The sequence below is a fragment of the Mytilus galloprovincialis genome, chromosome 14 (assembly GCF_965363235.1).
Source record: "Mytilus galloprovincialis chromosome 14, xbMytGall1.hap1.1, whole genome shotgun sequence".
Taxonomy (NCBI): Eukaryota; Metazoa; Mollusca; class Bivalvia; order Mytilida; family Mytilidae; genus Mytilus; species Mytilus galloprovincialis.
The window spans coordinates 62,064,318-62,084,376 of NC_134851.1; the positions used below are offsets into that span (position 1 = coordinate 62,064,318).

General features: G+C 30.7%; 1 protein-coding gene and 1 long non-coding RNA gene across 3 annotated transcripts in view; one reads left to right on the forward strand and one right to left on the reverse strand.

The window, feature by feature from the left end:
* LOC143058004 (islet cell autoantigen 1-like) overlaps positions 1–11,090 on the forward strand; it is a 47,421-nt gene extending 36,331 nt beyond the window's left edge. For both annotated transcript variants that reach the window (XM_076231467.1, XM_076231468.1), the window contains 3 exons: positions 4,626–4,883; positions 6,946–7,022; positions 9,009–11,090. In XM_076231467.1, the coding sequence (XP_076087582.1) occupies positions 4,626–4,883; positions 6,946–7,022; positions 9,009–9,116 (443 nt within the window). In that variant the 3' untranslated portion in view covers positions 9,117–11,090. The remainder of the gene's footprint in view (positions 1–4,625; positions 4,884–6,945; positions 7,023–9,008) is intronic.
* Positions 11,091–15,612: 4,522 nt separating this feature from the next.
* Positions 15,613–18,023, reverse strand: LOC143058005 (uncharacterized). The gene is made up of 2 exons (XR_012972908.1): positions 16,747–18,023; positions 15,613–16,590 (listed from the first exon to the last, which is right to left on the reverse strand). It is a non-coding gene; the product is annotated as an uncharacterized LOC143058005 (long non-coding RNA).
* Positions 18,024–20,059: the final 2,036 nt, after the last annotated feature.

Here is a 20,059-nt window from a genome sequence, read left to right on the forward strand (position 1 = left end):
CGATTCAGGCTCTTGAGAGCCTCTTGTTTACAATAATGAAAGCACCGCAATAATTTTTGAAGAACATAAATGAGGCACCAACCCAATGAAGCAAATGATTTCCAAAATACATCTAGAGGTAAAAACTCAGTTTTCAACAGTACAAAAGTCAGAATGTTTATTATGTAGTATAAGAATTATTTTACGGGTATCTGTGTCCCCCAACTGCTCTTAGGGCTCAATGGGCCAATCTGATCTATTGCTGTTATCTGGTAATGGTCAGTATTTCTTCGTTAGCTTTTCCAAATATTTCTCTTCTGAAACTACTAGGCTAATTTGAAACCAATGTGTTCTAATGATTAAGTTGATGTAGGGTATATGGCACTATATGCTAATGAGGTGTCAACCCATTGATTATATATAGAACAATACTACCAATTATTGGAGTTATTGCCCATGTAGCGAAATAGAAAAGTAGACAAATGGAGATCCACTAATTATTATTCATTGGTCATCTACAGGGGCAGATCCAGCCATTTTGAAAAGGGGGTGGGATCCCAACCCAGGACAAAGGGGGGTTCCAAACTTCCAACTTTATGTCCCCATTCAAATGCATTGATCAGCCCAAAAAAAGGGGGTGTTCCAACCCCCAGATTCCCCACTCCACCCACCTGGATCCCCCACTGATCTATATAATGATGACTTCTTATTGAAGAGCCACATACTTTTGGAATGACAATGGTTATATAGAACAGACTATAATGAAAATGAATTTTACACAGACCAAATGACTGTATAATTTGTAGGTAAACACAATTATTGAGTAATTGATTAATTGTATTGGTATTTTTAGTAGGAATGTATAGAGCAATTATGCTACTGTAATCTATATTGACATTTTAAGTGGGACTTATAATGAATAAATACTTGGTTTATATATTGAGGGTTTTTGGTGGGGAGGGGAATCGGAAAGGAGTGAAGGGAGACTAGTCTACATGTCAGTTTTTTGTTGTTGTAAAAGGGTCCAACAATGCACAGGAGGACATGTGTCTCTTCACAGGTACAGTGTAACGGCTGAGCAGACCAGTTTTTGTTCTTTCTTTTTTGTGTTGTGTACTAATAGCAAATTGTTTAATTCTGAATTAGGTCAATTGTTTTCTCATTTTTTCATAGCTGTGTCTTTTATAGGCATTTATATGTTATATGGATGTATATACAGGGGTCTATACTTGATAGCTTGGTTTTTGATATCCTGTGGATAGTTTTCTCATTTGCAATCATACCACCTTATTTTTATACTTAGAACTTTTGCTTTAACACATGTTTAAGAAAGTTTAAGTCATGTAATATAAACCACCTACACAACCCCAAAACAAACTTAGATGTAATGAATTCATGTCAAATGAAATACACAGCATGGAAACAGATTACATAATAGCTTTGAATGTGATTTAAATCTCATTTGATAAAGTTATGCTTTTGTAAATTGTATTTATAGGCGGAGTTGTTGCAAATAAAATTAAATTGAAATGTATTAACATTCATATTTAATAGAATGTATCTGAGTTTTTTCAATATTCAATCTTGTGCAGTGATAACAAATTGCAAGATCTGTCAATTTTTGTTTTGGTATAATTAAAAAAAGTTTGTGATAGAAATGAAAATTGCATAACCGAAATATTACCAAAAAAATATTAAATTAACATAAAAATTATTAAAAACCATGATAAAAGTTATCCCTTTTCTGAATGAAATACGTTGAAACCAAATAACAATATGATCATTTTATAGCATTATTGTAAAAACTTAACTTTTTTTTTTTTTATATGAATTGTTGCATTATGTTTAAATCCTGGATTTTTTTCTCTCTCCAGAAAAGTACATCAGAATGTTAATAATCTTCTGTCATTTTCCAGACATTTTAATGCATTTAAAATATATAAGAACTTTTTGACAAGAGTTATTTATTAACTCTAAAATGATTTTGTGATTTATGTAAGAAGAATGGGTCTGAGCTGATTTTGTTGTTTTGAATATTAGATTCAAAGTTTTCTTTTGTAAAAAATATGGAAAAGAAATGATTTTACTATTTGAATGATTTAAATACCCTGGACTCAATATTTCAGCTATATTACGTGAAAATAATGGTTAACGAAAAAATGTTAAAGTGTAGATAAGAATTCATAGATAATAAAAGTAATGAATAGCCAGACAGTAAAATACAATGAGAATGGATTCATATATAGTTAAACCTGAGTAAAGACAGGTTTTTCAAAAACTTCAGCTTTCACTGTACAATGAAATATTGAATCCTTGATTTCAGATTTGTATTAAACTGAATGGTACCAGGGTTGAGTTCAATATCGTACTTGAAGTGGCTACGTAGCAGTTATCAATATCTATGTAGCAGCTAGTCTTTAGCTACACTTTCAATAGTCAAAAACCAGGTTTAATCCACCATTTTCTACTTAAGAAAATGCCTGTACCAAATTAGGAATATGACTGTTGTTATCCATTGGTTTGATGTGTTTGAGCTTTTGATTTTGCCATTTATTAGGGACTTTCCGTTTTAAATTATCCTCAGTTCAGTATTTTTGTGATTTTACTTTTTATACGACCGCAAATTTTTGAAAAAATTTTCGTCGTATATTGCTATCACGTTGGCGTCGGCGTCGTCGTCGTCGTCGTCGTCCGGCGTCCGAATACTTTTAGTTTTCGCACTCTAACTTTAGTAAAAGTGAATGGAAATCTATGAAATTTTAACACAAGGTTTATGACCACAAAAGGAAGGTTGGTATTGATTTTGGGAGTTTTGGTCCCAACATTTTAGCAATTAGGGGCCAAAAAGGGCCCAAATAAGCATTTTCTTGGTTTTCGCACTATAACTTTAGTTTAAGTTAATAGAAATCTATGAAATTTTGACACAAGGTTTATGACCACAAAAGAACGGTTGGGATTGATTTTGGGAGTTTTGGTCTCAACAGTTTAGGAATTAGGGGCCAAAAAAGGGCCCAAATAAGCATTATTCTTGGTTTTCGCACAATAACATTAGTTTAAGTAAATAGAAATCAATGAAATTTAAACACAATGTTAATGACTACAAAAGGAAGGTTGGTATTGATTTTGGGAGTTTAGGTCCCAACAGTTTAGGAATTAGGGGCCAAAAAGGGACCCAAATAAGCATTTTTCTTGGTTTTCGCACCATAACGTTAGTATAAGTAAATAGAAATCTATGAAATTTAAACACAAGGTTTATGACCATAAAAGAAAGGTTGGGTTTGATTTTGGGAGTTTTGGTCCCAACATAATAAGGGGCCCAAAGGGTCCAAAATTAAACTTTTGTTTGATTTCATCAAAATTGAATAATTGGGGTTCTTTGATATGCTGAATCTAACTGTCATGACTGTGTATGTAGATTCTTAACTTTTGGTCCCGTTTTCAAATTGGTCTACATTAAGGTCCAAAGGGTCCAAAATTAAACTTAGTTTGATTTTGACAAAAAATGAATCAGTTAGGTTCTTTGATATGCTGAATCTAAAAATGTACTTAGATTCTTGATTATTGGCCCAGTTTTCAAGTTGGTCCAAATCGGGGTCCAAAATTAAACTTTGTTTGATTTCATCAAAAATTGAATAAATGGGGTTCTTTGATATACCAAATCTAACTGTGTATGTAGATTCTTCATTTTTGGTCCTGTTTTCAAATTGGTCTACACTAAAGTCCAAAGGGTCCAAAATTAAACTTAGTCTGATTTTAACAAAAATTGAAATCTTGAAGTTCTTTGATATGCTGAATTCAAAAATGTACTTAGATTTTTTATTATGGGCCCAGTTTTCAAGTTGGTCCAAATCAGGATCTAAAATTATTATATTAAGTATTGTGCAATAGCAAGTCTTTTCAATTGCACAGTATTGTGCAATGGCAAGAAATATCTAATTGCACAATATTGTGAAATATCAAAAAAAAATTTAATTAGAGTTATCTTTCTTTGTCCAGAATAGTAAGCAAGAAATATCTAATTGCAAAATATTGTGCAATAGCAAGATTTTTTTTTAATTGGAGTTATCTTTCTTTGTCCAGAATCAACTTAAATCTTTGTTATATACAATATACAATGTATATTCACTTTTTACTACCAACTGATAAATTAAAATAATCTTTACCATTCAGTGATAACAAGCAGTTTTTTTACATCTTAATATTTTATGATGTATTTAAATGAGTAGTTATTATGGCAAACTCCATTAGAAATTTTAATTGAGATTAGTTTTGGAATAAGGGAAAGGGGGATGTGATTAAAAAAATTGGGTTCAATTTTTCTCATTTGAAATTTCATAAATAAAAAAGAAAATTTCTTCAAACATTTTTTTGAGAGGATTAATATTCAACAGCATAGTGAATTGCTCTAAGAGAAACAAAAATTTTAAGTTCATTAGAACACATTCATTCTGTGTCAGAAACCTATGCTGTGTCAACTATTTAATCACAATCCAAATTTAGAGCTGAATCCAGCTTGAATGTTGTGTCCATACTTGCCCTAACCGTTCAGGGTTCAACCTCTGCGGTCGTATAAAGCTACGCCCTGCGGAGCATCTGGTTAGTACTTGGGATGATTATTTAAGTTTAAAACAAATTTTCCATTTCAGATAAAGATTTATTGTCAGATGACCTTGACCCTGATGACACGGATAAAGACGACATGACGATATTGAACGAGATTCTGAATGCTCCGTCTACAGAGGAGGATGAGTTTAGTGCGGAATGGCAGGCTGTGTTTGGAGATGGTAGAACAGCCACTACCATGGCAACCAACCAAGGGAGTGAAACAGAACAGCATGCTGAATTTATGCCTTCAAATTTATTAGACTTGAACAAAGAAATGTCGGGTATCAATCTTTCACAAGGTATGCCATGCCAATTTTATTTTATTACCTTTATTATGCACCATTTATGGGCATTTAAGTTTTCTGGTCAGTGTGTCTGTGCGTAGTCCGTTTGTTTGTTCTTTCGTCTATCTGTCCCGCTTCAGATTAAAATTTTTGGTCGAGGTAGTTTTTGATGAAATTGAAGTTACACATGTTCCCTATGACATTATCTTTCTAATTTTGATGCCAAATTAAAGATTTCCCCCCATTTTTCTTGGTCCACTGAACATAGAAAATGACAGTGCGAATGGGGCATCCGTGTACTATGGACACATTCTAGTTTTAGATTTTATTTCTCGATTGGTTTTTAGGATCATAATTGATGGATTTATGATTGTTTGCATGATAAACAAACATTACATGCATATTCATGACTAGAACCTAAGACATTATAGACATAAAGGTTTATTTAGAGTTGGTATATGCAATACAAGTACAAACATAAGTTTCTCATTTTTTTTTATATAGATTAGACCGTTGGTTTTCCTGTTTGAATGGTTTTACACTAGTTTGGTGTCAGCCAATGCTCCGTGTTGAAGGCCGTACATTGACCTATAATGGTTTACTTTTTTTAAATTGTTATTTGGATGGAGAGTTGTCTCATTGGCACTCACACCACATCTTCCTATATCTATAAGCTCTGATGAGCTTTTAAACCTGACAGAGCAACAAATAAAACAAAACTTACATATCCAGTCATGCACACATAAACTAAACATACATATCCAGTCATGCACACATAAACTAAACATATAAAGCAAGAGTTCATATCAGTATATAAGCATGCAACACAAAAGTTCTATAAAGCAGTTTACAAGTTAAACACACACTGAAACATGCACTAATGAGATAAAAACACAAAAGCAAAAGTATATGAGATAAAAACACAAAAACAAAAGCAAAATGGTATGCACATTAAAAGCACATATAGATTAGTTAGTTACTAAAATTAACACAAAGTAGCAGAAGCACTATAGTAAAGATAACAAAATAAATTTGCCATGCTGAAAAGAAAGCATTTAACCAAAAATAATGAACAGAATTTAACTGGTTTTGCAGGCAAATATAAAAAAAGAAGATGTGGTATGATTGCCAATGAGATGACTCTCAAAAAGAGACCAAAAATGACACATAAAGCATTGGCATGAACAACTAAGAAATAGGTGGTTTCTGTTAAGTAGACTACAGTGAGAAGGGCATCAAATTGAGATTGCCACTAAAAAATATATTTTGGATTGGGACAACATTTTTCCATTAAGTACTGTAAATTCAGAAATGATTGCAAAAATTTAATCTCGCATTTAAAAAAAAATATATGAATTAAAGTTTCATTATTAAACAGGATGTTTCACAATATTGCAAAGATTAAAATTGCATTTTAGTCTAAAATCACAAATTCGCAATAATAAATGCACACAATTATTTCTGAATGTACAGTAGGTCATATACAAACCCCCAAGATTGCTTTTAACTTGCAGAGAGTGTGGTGTTCTCCGTACATGAACCATCAGATTATAACATCCTCAATTAGATCAAAGGTGGTTGAGTATTTATACATCCGTCACAGCATAAAGATAACACACTTTATCATAAAACATAATATTGTGGATTCATTAATTTTCGTGGGTACCAATTTTCGTGGATAAAGGAAAACTTACATATTGGTGGATATTTAAAATTTGTGGGTTTGACAAAGTTCACATGCAGTCCTTTTGAAAATTTGCAATCTGTTGAACATTTAAATTTGTGAATTCCAAAGGCCCGTACCCACAAAATCCACGAAAATTGGTAGCTAATGAATATTAATGAATCCACAGTATTGCAGGCCATCAAAGAAGTGAAAATGTTCAAATAGAGACTAGAAAAATATACAGAAGTGACGAACAAAATATAAATGGAATCAATATAGTATAACTTTGAAAAGTCAATGATGTCAGAGCAAGTCTAATTTACATAGAGGTGTAAATGAATAATAATTCTTTAGACCATATTAAATTTTAATGATATGTGATTAATTTGATTCTTTTTATAAATTATTTAGGTGAACCACAACAAGGCAATAAAATGGCCACTGGTCAAAATCCTCAACAACCCAAAGGAAAATCACAGAAAAAGAAGGTTTGTCATATTTAAGAAAAATGGCCTTTCAAATTTTATGCAATTGTCAGGGCTCACACTACTTCAGAATTATAGGGAGAAGTGACTTCTCTTTATGAAACTGATAGGGAGAAGTGGTGAGATTTGAAAGAGAAGTGCTCATTCGGGCGGTGCGCTACAATGTTTGGATTTTACAATAGTATAAAGGGCCATATGTAAATAATGTTCTTTTTATATTGTTCAATTCATATCTGAGTAAAAAAAATACAATTTAAGTAACATTTGAAATTAAAAGTTATTTAAGTTTTACTAAGGTTCTTGTGAGAAACTTATTCCAACTAAATATTTAGCACTAAAAAAAAATTATTTTAAAAAATGTAAAGAAATTATAATAAAATATCATTATTACAATTTAATTAAAAATTATCTTGTGTATGAAATTCAGTGTTTCTCATAAAAAAATATAAAAGTTATTAAGCTGGGCCATAATATATTGAAATTAGTATAATAGTCTCAGAGTTAAGCAACTTTAATCAATAGTTTGAAACAATCCATAAAAAATATAGGGAATTATATACACCAATCCATTAGATGTAACCAAAAGTCTCTTAATGTGTGTGGAATGCGTAACTTTTCCCTTTGGGATCAATATTCTTCTGTCAGCTGTTCCGTCCGTGCGTCCGTAGTAATTATTGTAAAAGTACGGATTTCGGTCATAGCTGGTCCGGTTCAGATCCGTAGTTTAGAAATCGGTCAATGGCGGACGAATGCAAGAAAATTTACAAAAATAAACGATGTTTGACAAGTTATTTGAAAAGGAACATGACGTTTTTAATGCAATAAATGGATTAAACATTTACAGGAGGCAACTTTTATCACATTTAAATGAAGTAACAAACTTATTTTGCCGCTGAAATTTAGGTTGATGTACGTTTTCGAGTAACAAGCACCGGAACTTGCGAAAATGCATGAAGTGATAAAAAGTTGTATTTTTATCTAATAACCTGCTACACACTGCGAAGACAATGCTTCAACCTCTTTTCTAAAGATAATGAATCGTTTATGTCTGAATTTCTTTAATTATCAAAAAAAATTTGATGTTTCATCAACTTGGTAAAAATTGAAAATGTCCGATGACGGAAGGGACTGAAAGAGAGTATCGTCAAGAACAGGGCGACTTGATTTCGCTTTTGGGGGTTGGGGAAAGCGAAGTGACGGTCGGGAAGGCGACTTCTTCGCCCAAGTCGCCTGGTAGCGTGAGCCCTGATTGTTTGCCGACTTTCACTCTTTGTGTGAAATACTTTCATGAAACATGATTTAAAAGATGTGTCTTTGTTCGTGGCATGTCTTTACATACAATATTGGAAAAAAACAACAATAGTTGTGCTTTTCTTACAGCTTTCGTGCTTTTTTAATTGAAATGATATAAGATTAACTCGTCTACCTTCAATTCAGAATAATTTCATTAATGTCTGTTTTATAAGAATCCTTGATTTTGAGTGGTTGAAAGTGCGTAAAAATAAAGTGCTTCGATCTATGCTTTTACAGCCCCAACAAATTCACATAGTTAGGTAAGGAATAGCATCAATGATACAAAAATGTAACAATTAAAAGTCGGGCAGCAATCTAACAAAATGAGACAACATAAAGTTGCATTCAATTAGACAGCAAAATAAAAACAGAAGAGAAGATGTCATGTTAGAGAATAAAATTGATAATTGAAAGAGGAATATGTCAAAGAGACAACAACCAGATTAAAGAGCAGACAACAGCTGAAGTCAACCAATGGGTCTCAAAGCAGTGAAAAAATCCTGCACTTGGAGGGGGTCCTCAGCTGGACCCTGTTCAGTGAAAATGGACGTCACACTAAACTCTAAAACTTATAAATGTACAAAAATTCAAACACATACAAGACATAACAAAGGCCTGAAGAGAAGTCTATATGTTTGAAAATGTTGAATATATATTCATATCCAAAATTTATACTAATATTGTATTTTTTAACAGGGACAAGACATGTCAGCCTGGTTCAATCTCTTTGCTGATCTTGATCCATTATCAAATCCCGATGCCATTGGTAAGACGGAAGAAGATATGTCCAATGCCCAGTTCTAGGATCTGACTAACGACCAGTTGTAAGATCTGATTAATGACAAACTTAAGGATCTGACTAAATGGTTGTTTCTATGTGCAATTATAAATGAAATCCTGTTGTTACATATTTTCAAGAGTCTGTTTAGAAGTAGCTTGAAGGACTGTGTTTTTACTAATATTTTCTACTGGTTATTATTGATAGAATGTGACATCTTTTTATCGAGACTTTATAAAAATAGACATCATTCCATGCAATAATATCAAAGATCTTATTCTGAAATGTTTTTCTTTGAAACATCAGTATGTTTATTAAGCAATTCTCTCTCTTTTGGTTTAAATAATTAATGCAAAATTTAAACCAATATATTTTACCAAAAAATGGTTCAAAAAATTTTCAGTACTTACTCCTCTAAAATTATGCACTATATTCCTGCATATTTTCGTTAATTTCAACAAAAGCAAGGTAAAGTCTACTATAGACTTGCAAAAAGGGCAACTTTGGCAAAACCACTGAAATAAGTATGCAGGATTAAACAAAGGTTCATCAATCCATGAAAAAGTTGGTACTCATGACAATAAATGAATCAATACTTTTTATTTGTACATTAATTAATTTTGCAATCAATAATTTAGTTGAGTAGTGTATTAAAAAATATTTTGATATTGACATAAAAATAAAATGATGTAGTTGTCTTTTACCAGTATAGATCTGAATTAATTTGAATGAATCTGTATTTTTGTCATAATAATAACAATCTGTCTCTCAATCCATCTTATTTTGTTAATGTGAATTTTTCAGTGTTTAACATGTATTATCTTTCTGCCATAAAAAAGCATGGTCTATCTACAAGTTATATCTATTTTTATTCTTCTGTACATTTCAGTTCTTTTATAAATAACAAAATGTTAGCTTTGCTAATATCTAATTGTCAGAATACATCATAGGCGATCGCGCCATTAGGTGGGATTTTGGATACATGCAATAAATATTTGAACAAAATTTCAAAATAGGCGCAAAATTTTGATTTACAATTAGAATTTAAACTTCCTGTCTCCTAAAAATAGGTCTAAAAGGATAGAGATATTTTTACATTCCCAATATTAATCGAGTTCACAGATTTACACATGGTTTTTTTTTATCTTTTATGCAAACTACGCATCACCTCCTTTTTTGGCTAGTTTAAGTAGTGCCATGTTTTCTTGAAAGCTCTTGTGTATTAATGTTTTAACAAGTTTTTAAAGCTTTTTTCTTGAAGAAAATGTCACTAGCAGCATATGGCTAGTTCTCAAGTATCAAAACTCTTCCAATACATTTCTCACTAGCCTTTTGGCAAGTTAGCGGGCAAAGACTAAAGACACCAAGTTTGGTACAACATTGATAGTACACAATAGATAAGAAATTTGGTCAATTTTTCAAGATACAGTAATATAGGGTTATTGCATGAATAGTTATTGCATGAATATTGGGGAATATTGTCCAGAGTAGAATTTTATATTGCATGAGCTTGTGAGTGCAATATATGTTCTACGAGGGACAATATTACCCAATATTCATGCAATAACCCTTTTATTGTAAAGCAATATAATATTTGAAAGTAAAACATTGGTTTAAACTAAGATTTTTGCGTTGATGACGTCATGAATTTTGAAGATTTATTGCACTAGTGCAATATTGGAATTTATTGCACACTAACTTTTGGTTACTTTCTGTGGGAAATGTTATATTGCTATACAATAATAAGCAATATAACCAAGCATGGTTGGAAAATAATGGTATTTTCAATGGTATTTTCAAACACTGTACATTAACCGAGATTCAACTGCCAGGAGTAATGATATATGTGCAAAATTGTTGATTTTTATTTAACTAACATATGAAAATTTTGATACTATCAATAACATTTATTTCCCATGAGACATGACTCTTCAGGTTTGAATAATCAACTCTTTATTATTTATTTTTCTTTAAATCATCATAAGAATGCACGTCTGACATGTATTTCTTCTGTATCATGGTTTATATGCCAATGAACATTACATAAACCTCTAATTGTTTACATGTTTAATACATTTTACCAAGGTATTCATTCATTTAATCATACTAGTGTTCACTAATGATAATAAAAAATTCTGCCAAAGATATTTCTCATAAATGAATAATTAGCCTTTCCGTATTTGCAATTAATTTAAAGTATGACACATGATCTGTTCGTTGAGACTGGTTATTTTCACATTATCCCTCCCCCTCAAAATTGTGCATTCACCTTGTCTGAAACAAATATTTATATCAAACTTTTCTCAGGTTCTACTGACCAAAATTGTTTGTATGTTTAGAAGTTAAAAGTTATGATTTGTAATGTGTTAGCATATTTCAAATCTGTCTGACACCTACTTCCTGTTTTCTGATACTTTGATCATGTTTAATGAAATTTAGATTTTAATAACACATTTCTCCAGTTCTATTGAACAGAATGACTTCATATTTGGTCAGTAACTTTACAATGGTGAAAAGTGATGTTAAAGCCCTTTTTCATATGTCCAGAACATACTTCCTGTATTCCAATACTTTGAAATATAAGTGTAGATTTCTCATTGTTGAAGGCCATATTGTTGTCTTTATCTCAGTTAAAGGATAAAGATGCCATTTAAAGTGTTTTAGACAAGGCCTGTCATTGGTCAATTATTTGAAGTGTTTTAGACAAGGCCTGTCATTGGTCAAAATTTTGAAGTCATTCTTTCAACCAATTTTATATAATTAAATACCTCAGTTCAAGAAACAAGTATCATTTGTGTCCTATAATGTCTTCTGTCCACTTCATTTGAACTTTGGTTGATGATTCTCTCATTGGCAATCATACCACATCTCCTTTATTTTTATATTAACACAGTGACATGTGCAATTTCATGTTCCAGTAAGGGGCATTGTTAAGAAATCACATTTAACCATCTTCCATTATTAATACATCTACATCATGTTATGGCATTTAACTACATGATCTGCTTGTTAATTTATATGTTTTGTTTTATGTATTATACATTCCATGTTAAAATGTTTATTTTTGTTTTGTCTTTATATACATTCCTTTGTTTTGTGATTGGTTTATATTCTTGTTAACTTTATTTGTGGTCATTTGATATTTTTTTCAAAGAGTAATTTATGTACTTGTTAATTTTATTTATTTGTGGTTATAAGATATTATTTCCAAAAACTATTTACATATATCATTTCTCTTTCATTTGCTGATGAATTTTTCTGAAAGATCTGTTATGTATAAATGTCTTTTTATTTAATAAGATGCTTTTAGTAAGGTATGGTGTATTTTGCACTATTTTAGAGGCATTAAATATAAATAAATGGTCTATTTGGACAGTGTTCACTACATGTATTAACTTGCAACTAGCAACATGAAACTATATTGTCTGCCTACATCAAAACATGTAGTTTCTGAAAATATCACTTTTTATATACTTTAAATTCTGAAATGACTGTGACTTTCTAATAACAAAGTAATGTGAAAACTCGCGCAGTATGCGGCTCCAAATAATAAATACTTAACTTATATTTTCAGTAGTAAATTTTGTCAAACTTTTTGCAATTGCATAGATTGGATTTGGTCAAAGATTTGCAATAAGAATTGCACACATACATTTCTATTTCTGAAACTACAGTAATTCAAGACCATTTTATATTGCGATGTTTCAATAAATTGACTTTTTTCTGGTTTTTTTTTATATTAACATTTAGAGAATCAAATCTAGTAACAAAAGTTCTTTCTGTTATTGTACACATTGATATTTGATTAAACGTCTTATTGAATAAGAATGTTCTGTGAAATGTGAATGAGGGATAATTGGGGGAGAAATTGATGTATGATCTTAACTGTTGTTGCTATATATATTATACAAAGACAAAATAAAGTTGATTAATGTATACACAGTATTCATATTATTTCACACATGCAAAACATAACTAGACCAAAAACTTCAACCTAAAGTGGTACAGAGGGATTAATGCACGGACAGACAGACGAAACAACGAACAGATGTACAGACCAGAAAACATAATGCCTCTCTATTGTTGTAGGTGGGGCATAAAAAAGGGAAATCTGTGAAATTGACAAAATCAAATGCTATCAATCAGCAGAATAAGTGAAAAACAAGAATGTGTCCCTAGTACACGAATGCCCCATCCATACTATCATTTTGTATGTGCAGTTGACTGTGAAAATGGTGAAAATCTCTAATTTGGCATAAAAATTAAAAAGATCATATCAAAGGGAACATGTGTACTAAGTTTCAAGCTGTTTGGACTTAAACTTCATCAAAAACTACCTCGACCAAAAACTTTATCCTGAAGCGGAATAGACGGAAGGACAGAAGAAAAGTCTGACAAAGGATGCACAGACCAGAAAACATAATGCCCATAAATGGGGCATAACAACTACTATATTCCTGACCTGGCACCAGGATTCTCCTAGGAAAAGGGTGGGTTAATATAAAAAGAGATGTTATATGATTGCCACTGAGACAACTCACCACAAGAGACCAAAATGACACAGAAATAAACAACTGTAGGTCACCGTATGGTCTTCAACAATGAGCAAAGCCCATACTGCATAGTCAGCTATAAACATGGTTTTATAGCTAGCTAAACCTCTTGCTTCTATGACGGTCCTTTATAGTTCCATTATATTTATGAAATTGGATGAGCAACCCGAACAGATATAATAGGTTAAATTAATATGAAAATTTTTATTTGCAATTGCATAGATTGGATTTGTTCAAAGATTTGCAATAAGAATTGCACACATGCATTTCTGTTTCTGAAACTACAGTAATTCAAGACCATTCTATATTGCGATGTTTCAATAAATTGACTTTTTTTCTGGTTTACTTTTTATATTAACATTTAGAGAATCAAATCTAGTAACAAAAGTTCTTTCTGTTATGGTACACATTGATATTTGATTAAGGGTCTTATTGAATAAGAATGTTCTGTGAAATGTGAATGAGGGATAATTGGGGGAGAAATTGATGTATGATCTTAACTGTTGTTGCTATATATATTATACAAATACAAAATAAAGTTGATTAATGTATACTTAGAATTCATATTATTTCACACATGCAAAACATAACTAGACTAAAAACTTCAATCTAAAGCTGGACAGAGGGATGAACGCACGAACAGACAGATGAAAGAACGAACAGATGTACAGACCAGAAAACATAATGCCTCTCTATTGTTGTAGGTGGGGCATAAAAAAGAGAAAACTGTAAAATTGACAAAATCAAATGCTATCAATCAGCAGAATAAGTGAGAAACAATTACCTTAATCCTGCCCTGGCACGAAAATGGTGGGTTAATATAAAAAGAGATGTGGTATGATTGCCAATGAGACAACTCTCCACAAGAAACCAAAATGACACAGAAATTAACAACTATAGGTCACTGTACGGCCTTCAGCAATGAGCAAAGCCCACACCACATAGTCAGCTATAAACCTGGTTTAATAGCTAGCTAAACCTCTCGCTTGTACGACAGTTTTTTATAAATCTGTTACATTTACAAAATTGGGTGAGCAACCTTAAACATAACATTAAATCAATATGACAATAATTAAGATTCAAGCCACCAACAATGTGTAAATATACATCGCAGACATTCAACACAACTGATTGAAAAATTCACCCAAACGTAAAGATAAATCTAACAAAGACACCAACAAAAATGGTGAGAAATACAAAGTATTTAAAAACAAGAATGTGTCCCTAGTACACGGATGCCCCACTCGTTCTATTATTGTCTATGTTCAGTGGACCGTGAAATTGGGATAAAAACACTTATTTGGCATTAAAATTAGAAAGGTCATATAAAGACCATGTGTACTAAGTTTCAAGTTGATTGGACTTCAACTTCATCAAAAACTACCTTGACCAAAAACTTTAACCTGAAGCAGGACAAACAGACGAACTAACGGATGCAGACCAGAAAACATAATGCCCATAAATGGGGCATAGTAAAAATGGTGAGAAATAGAAAGTATTTAAAAATAAAAAAGTCAATTAAACCAACACCTTCTGGTGGCAGAAGCTGGTAGATTTATCTGCATGGATACTGAAGTATGCCGAGTTTGTCTTAAAACCTTATTAATCAGGACTATAAAGGCAACAACATTCTGGTTACATGAAAGAAATTATTTTATAGTGGTCAATATTTTTTTTGTTATTTAGAAAGTATGCATTGTCATGTTTACAGTTTAATTAAGGAGTGACACATACATATATTGTCCTAGAATCACCTCTATGGTCAGCTTGAGGCTGACGGTCATTTGCCTGATCCCTTACCGGGTCAAATCAGAATTTAGAATTGGGTATTTTCTGCTTCTCTGTCAAACACAGAAAATACATGTTTGTATGTATATTTGTTCAATGGTTGTTGGTCTGGTCTGTTAAATGTCCAATATTTTAAGTATATCTTGCTAATAACACTTGTATAACAAACAAACAAAACAAAAAACTCTTATCTTTATTAAAATTTTATTCATGATAAAATTTGAAGGTTTTGTATAGAAATAAAAAGATCATCCTAAAACAGTTAATAAAGAATTTCTAAATATAGAACAAACACATCTAAATATAGAACAATAAATGTCTAACGATAATATAAACTCTGATATGTAATAATGAATTTGTTAAAGCATTTAATGATATTTAATTGTAGAGAATACATAATGCTTGCCAGTCAGTTATAAAATGAAACGGAAAATAGTCTGATAACAAATGAAAATTGAAAATATACAAGACTGGTCCCTTGTTCTACATAAGTATCTTATAAAACAGTCATACAAATTGGAATATTTAAAAGTTAAAGAATATTGAAAATTGAAAGTATAAAATAATGGTCCCTTCTACATACATATCTTATAAATACATATAGGAATAATTGGTAAGTTAAAGAATATAAAAAAATATCTTAAGTTATACCAATAGGAATACTTTTGAGGTTTAAAGACACTTACATTCATAATTAGATTACCTTCACTAATTCAACCTTTATTTCAATTGATAATTAAGGTAAAAGTCAGTGTAAAAAAAAATTGAATATCTTCAGGTAGTGATTCATAGCTGTGTACAGTTTTGTCAAAATTAGTCTAACCAGTTGGAAAGAGTTGTGCTTACAACAGACCCATGTGACATATTGCAACATTGAATTGAGAGCTCCAATGATCTCCCTTATTAATAACTTCAATGATCTCCCCTTATTTAGAACTTCAATTATCTCCGCTTCTTGAGAACTTCATTTATGTCCCCTTATTGATGACTTCAATGATCTCCCCTTTTTGAGAACTTCAGTTATCTCCCCTTATTGAGAACTTCAGTTATCTCCCCTTTTTAAGAACTTCAGTTATCTCCCCTTATTGAGAACTTCAGTTATCTCCCCTTATTGAGAACTTCAATTATCTCCCCTTATTAAGAACTTCAATTATCTCCCCTTATAGAGAACTTCAATTATTTCGCCTTCTTGAGAACTTCATTTATGTCCCCTTATTGATGACTTCAATGATCTCCCCTTTTTGAGAACTTCAGTTATCTCCCCTTATTTAGAACTTCAATTATCTCCACTTATTAAGAACTTTAATTATCTCACTTTAATGTCTAGGACAGGGTTGTATTCCTATAAGCACATCATGAGGTAGTGCTCTACAATTGTGATGGTAACTTTTCATTGTTATCTGTCTAGATTTGGTAAACACCAGATATTCTTTGAAATTGTTCCACATATTTTGTTTTTGTTTTACAAACACTGAAGCAGGAGTCGCACTTATAAGTCTTATGGACAAAGAGGCAGAGTATTGTATTTATTGCAATAGATCTTTTGGTCACTAAAAAGGCTTTGTTAAATTTTCCCATTATTCAATTAAAACATCTAATGAATGTATTGAAGTTGGAAATATATGAAGACAAACCCACTCATACAAACCCAATTAAAAGGTAGAGATTGGAATAATAAGAGACTCAATTTGGTTCAAGTTCTTTGCAAAGGGAAAACACCCATTTCGAAAATCTTAAATCTCATACTTGTTTACTTTCCCTAGTAATATGCTGTTTTTAATAATACAAAATAAATATAAAATTTGTTCATCAAGGCATATTTAAACAGTATTACACATAATAAAAGGCACTTTACATAGTAATGCACAAATAATGTTCACTCTGTTGCATATTAATTCACTTTTCAAGTGAGCATTAAAATGAAGTAAAAATCACATGTTCAAATACCTTGTTTTCTATACACCCTTCAGTAGGCTGCTATGAAGTGAAAAGAAACATAAAAAATTGTCAACAAGAAATAGTATCACAGTGTTATACAGAATAAAAAGGCACTTCAAATAGTAAGGCACAACAATTTGTAAAATTCTTATTTGTACCTCAAAAATGGAAGATAGTACAAAATGTATAATAAACATATTTTATTTTTAAAATAATGCAAAAAAACAAATTTTACTTGAATAAAATGCAAGAAGACATATTAATAAATACAATATTATAGTAGACATCTAATTATTTATTTTTTTAATAAATAAAATTTCAATTTTTTTTGTTAAAGAAAACAGCTTTTTTGTCATATTTAAATAAAAGTAGTTTTGATAAAGGTTTTTTTAGAAACACAAAAAGTAAAAATATCTTGGTGCATTTTATTAAAAGGTTAGTAAATAGACACAAGTTAAAAGTATTACAGTAATAAGGCACATTTTTTAAATAATTAGTAAATAAAATTTAGCAACAAATATTAAAATTTAATATCTAATAATAACATAACCTCGCAACAAGGAAAATAAACCATAATCTCTAATTTTACTCGACCAAATAAATATTATCAAAAATTTATTTCCTCACAATTTTTTAAATTTGAATTTGAAATTTTTCATTCAATACCGTACTTTATATGTTGCTTATCCTTTTGTTTTTTTACTAATTGTTATAGTTACTATATGCAATGCAAATAGTTTTACAGAAATTTTATCAAGATGCATGGTTTTTAAAATATTTCAAGAAATATAGAGATTGCTGGGGAAAATGATTTTAAATTCATTTCGTAGGGAAACAACATAGAAAAGTCATAAATAAAAGGCTAAATATCCTTCATTGTCATATACAAATGATTGTACCATGTTAATGTGAGTATAAAACATCCAAGAAAGCACATTTCTAGCGATGATTGCAAGTCTGATAAAAAATACTAATCTGGGTTGAGTTCAATATCGTAGCATCTATGTAGCGGCTACGTAGCTGCTATCAATATCTATGTAACAACTAGTCTATAGCTACACGTTCAATAGTCAAAATCTACGTAGTACTACGTAGCTGCTATGATATTGAATGCAGCCCTGGTGTCCTAAAATTGCTTCATAGATCTGACAACTTTCTGTTTTGAAGACTGTTTGGTATCCTCTGTTTTAATCCTAATAATACACACCTTCAAAAAATTTGAACGCTGGAATTTCATTAGCTGATGTAATTATTACCAGAAGCAATCTGATAAAACTACAGATCTTGTGTCATTAGGAAGGATTTACTTCAAAAGCAATATTATAAAGTGATAACATGATAAATTTTCCTGTTAGAAATAAAATCATCAATGAAGTGTGACCAAATTTCCTGCTTCATAACTTTCATGAAAATTATTAATTTTCCTGCTGAAAGTATAATCAGTTCTGTGGGGATATATAAGTTCTGATATAATTTTCCTGCTGGTTTACTTTAATTGAAATATTATTTAGTTTCTAGCTGAAAAATTTTGAAGAGAAATGGTAATGTTTCCTACTTTTTATAAAAAAAACTTTGATGTAAAATGAACAATATTTCTGATGGATTTATTTGCTGAAAAGAAAATATTTGATAAACCAGGAATGAGTTACACAAAAATATCTTAAAACTAAACTTGATTGTAAGTCTTACTCATGTATACTAAGATCTTTTGTGAGACTCGTTCTTGAGACTTATCTCTTTCCAAGACATACAAATAGATTCCTCCACATTTCCTGTCATATATAATGATTCCATTTAAAATGAGAAAAACAATACAAATACACAATTTTAAGTATAATTTACACATATTGAACACATTGTTACATTCATAATTAAATACTCATTCTTTTAAAAAACAAAAAAGTTAAACGTTTTTATGTATAAACTTGAATGGACATAAAGCAACCTTTTAAAATCATTGTTAATTTTAAGTCATATTTAGTTTTTTATAAACTATATATATATTATTTTATATTGACATAATAATAATAACCACATAATGTCCAATCTAATATACTTTTGTAACTTTAATTCTGATTGGACAATGTTGAATGCTTCATGACACCAATTATATAATAGATGTTTTTGTATGCTGCTATATAAGTAACTCTTACATGTTATGATAAAGGAGTAGGTTCAGTAAGACCCCTTTTTGGCCCCAAAATATAGCAGTTTTACAAAATTGTTAAAATGTAAACCTTTAGTTATTTATTGGACAGTAGAATGCTTCTGCTACATAAATATGGGCTGTTTTTGACAATACAATGCACATATATCCGGTACTAGCACCATTAAGTCATGCTAAATTACTGAAATCCTCATAATTCTAGCATTTTAGTTAAATTTTAGACGGTTTTCGTGTAAAACGAAAGTGGCCGCATTCGTGTTCATCCTTAATATTGAAATGTAAGTTGTATTTTATGATAATACATAACATATATAAAGGTTGAGGATGAACACGGATGCGGCCACTTTCATTTTTACCAAAAACCATCTGAAAAGTGACATTTTTCGGCATATTAGGCCACACCAATTTAATTTCTTGTTCTACGGATTTTTGGACTCCAAAATTTGGGGCGAGCGAGCGATTTGAAAATTTTAATAAAAAAATATTTAATTTGCAAATTTTTGAGGCGAAGCTTGAAAAATAA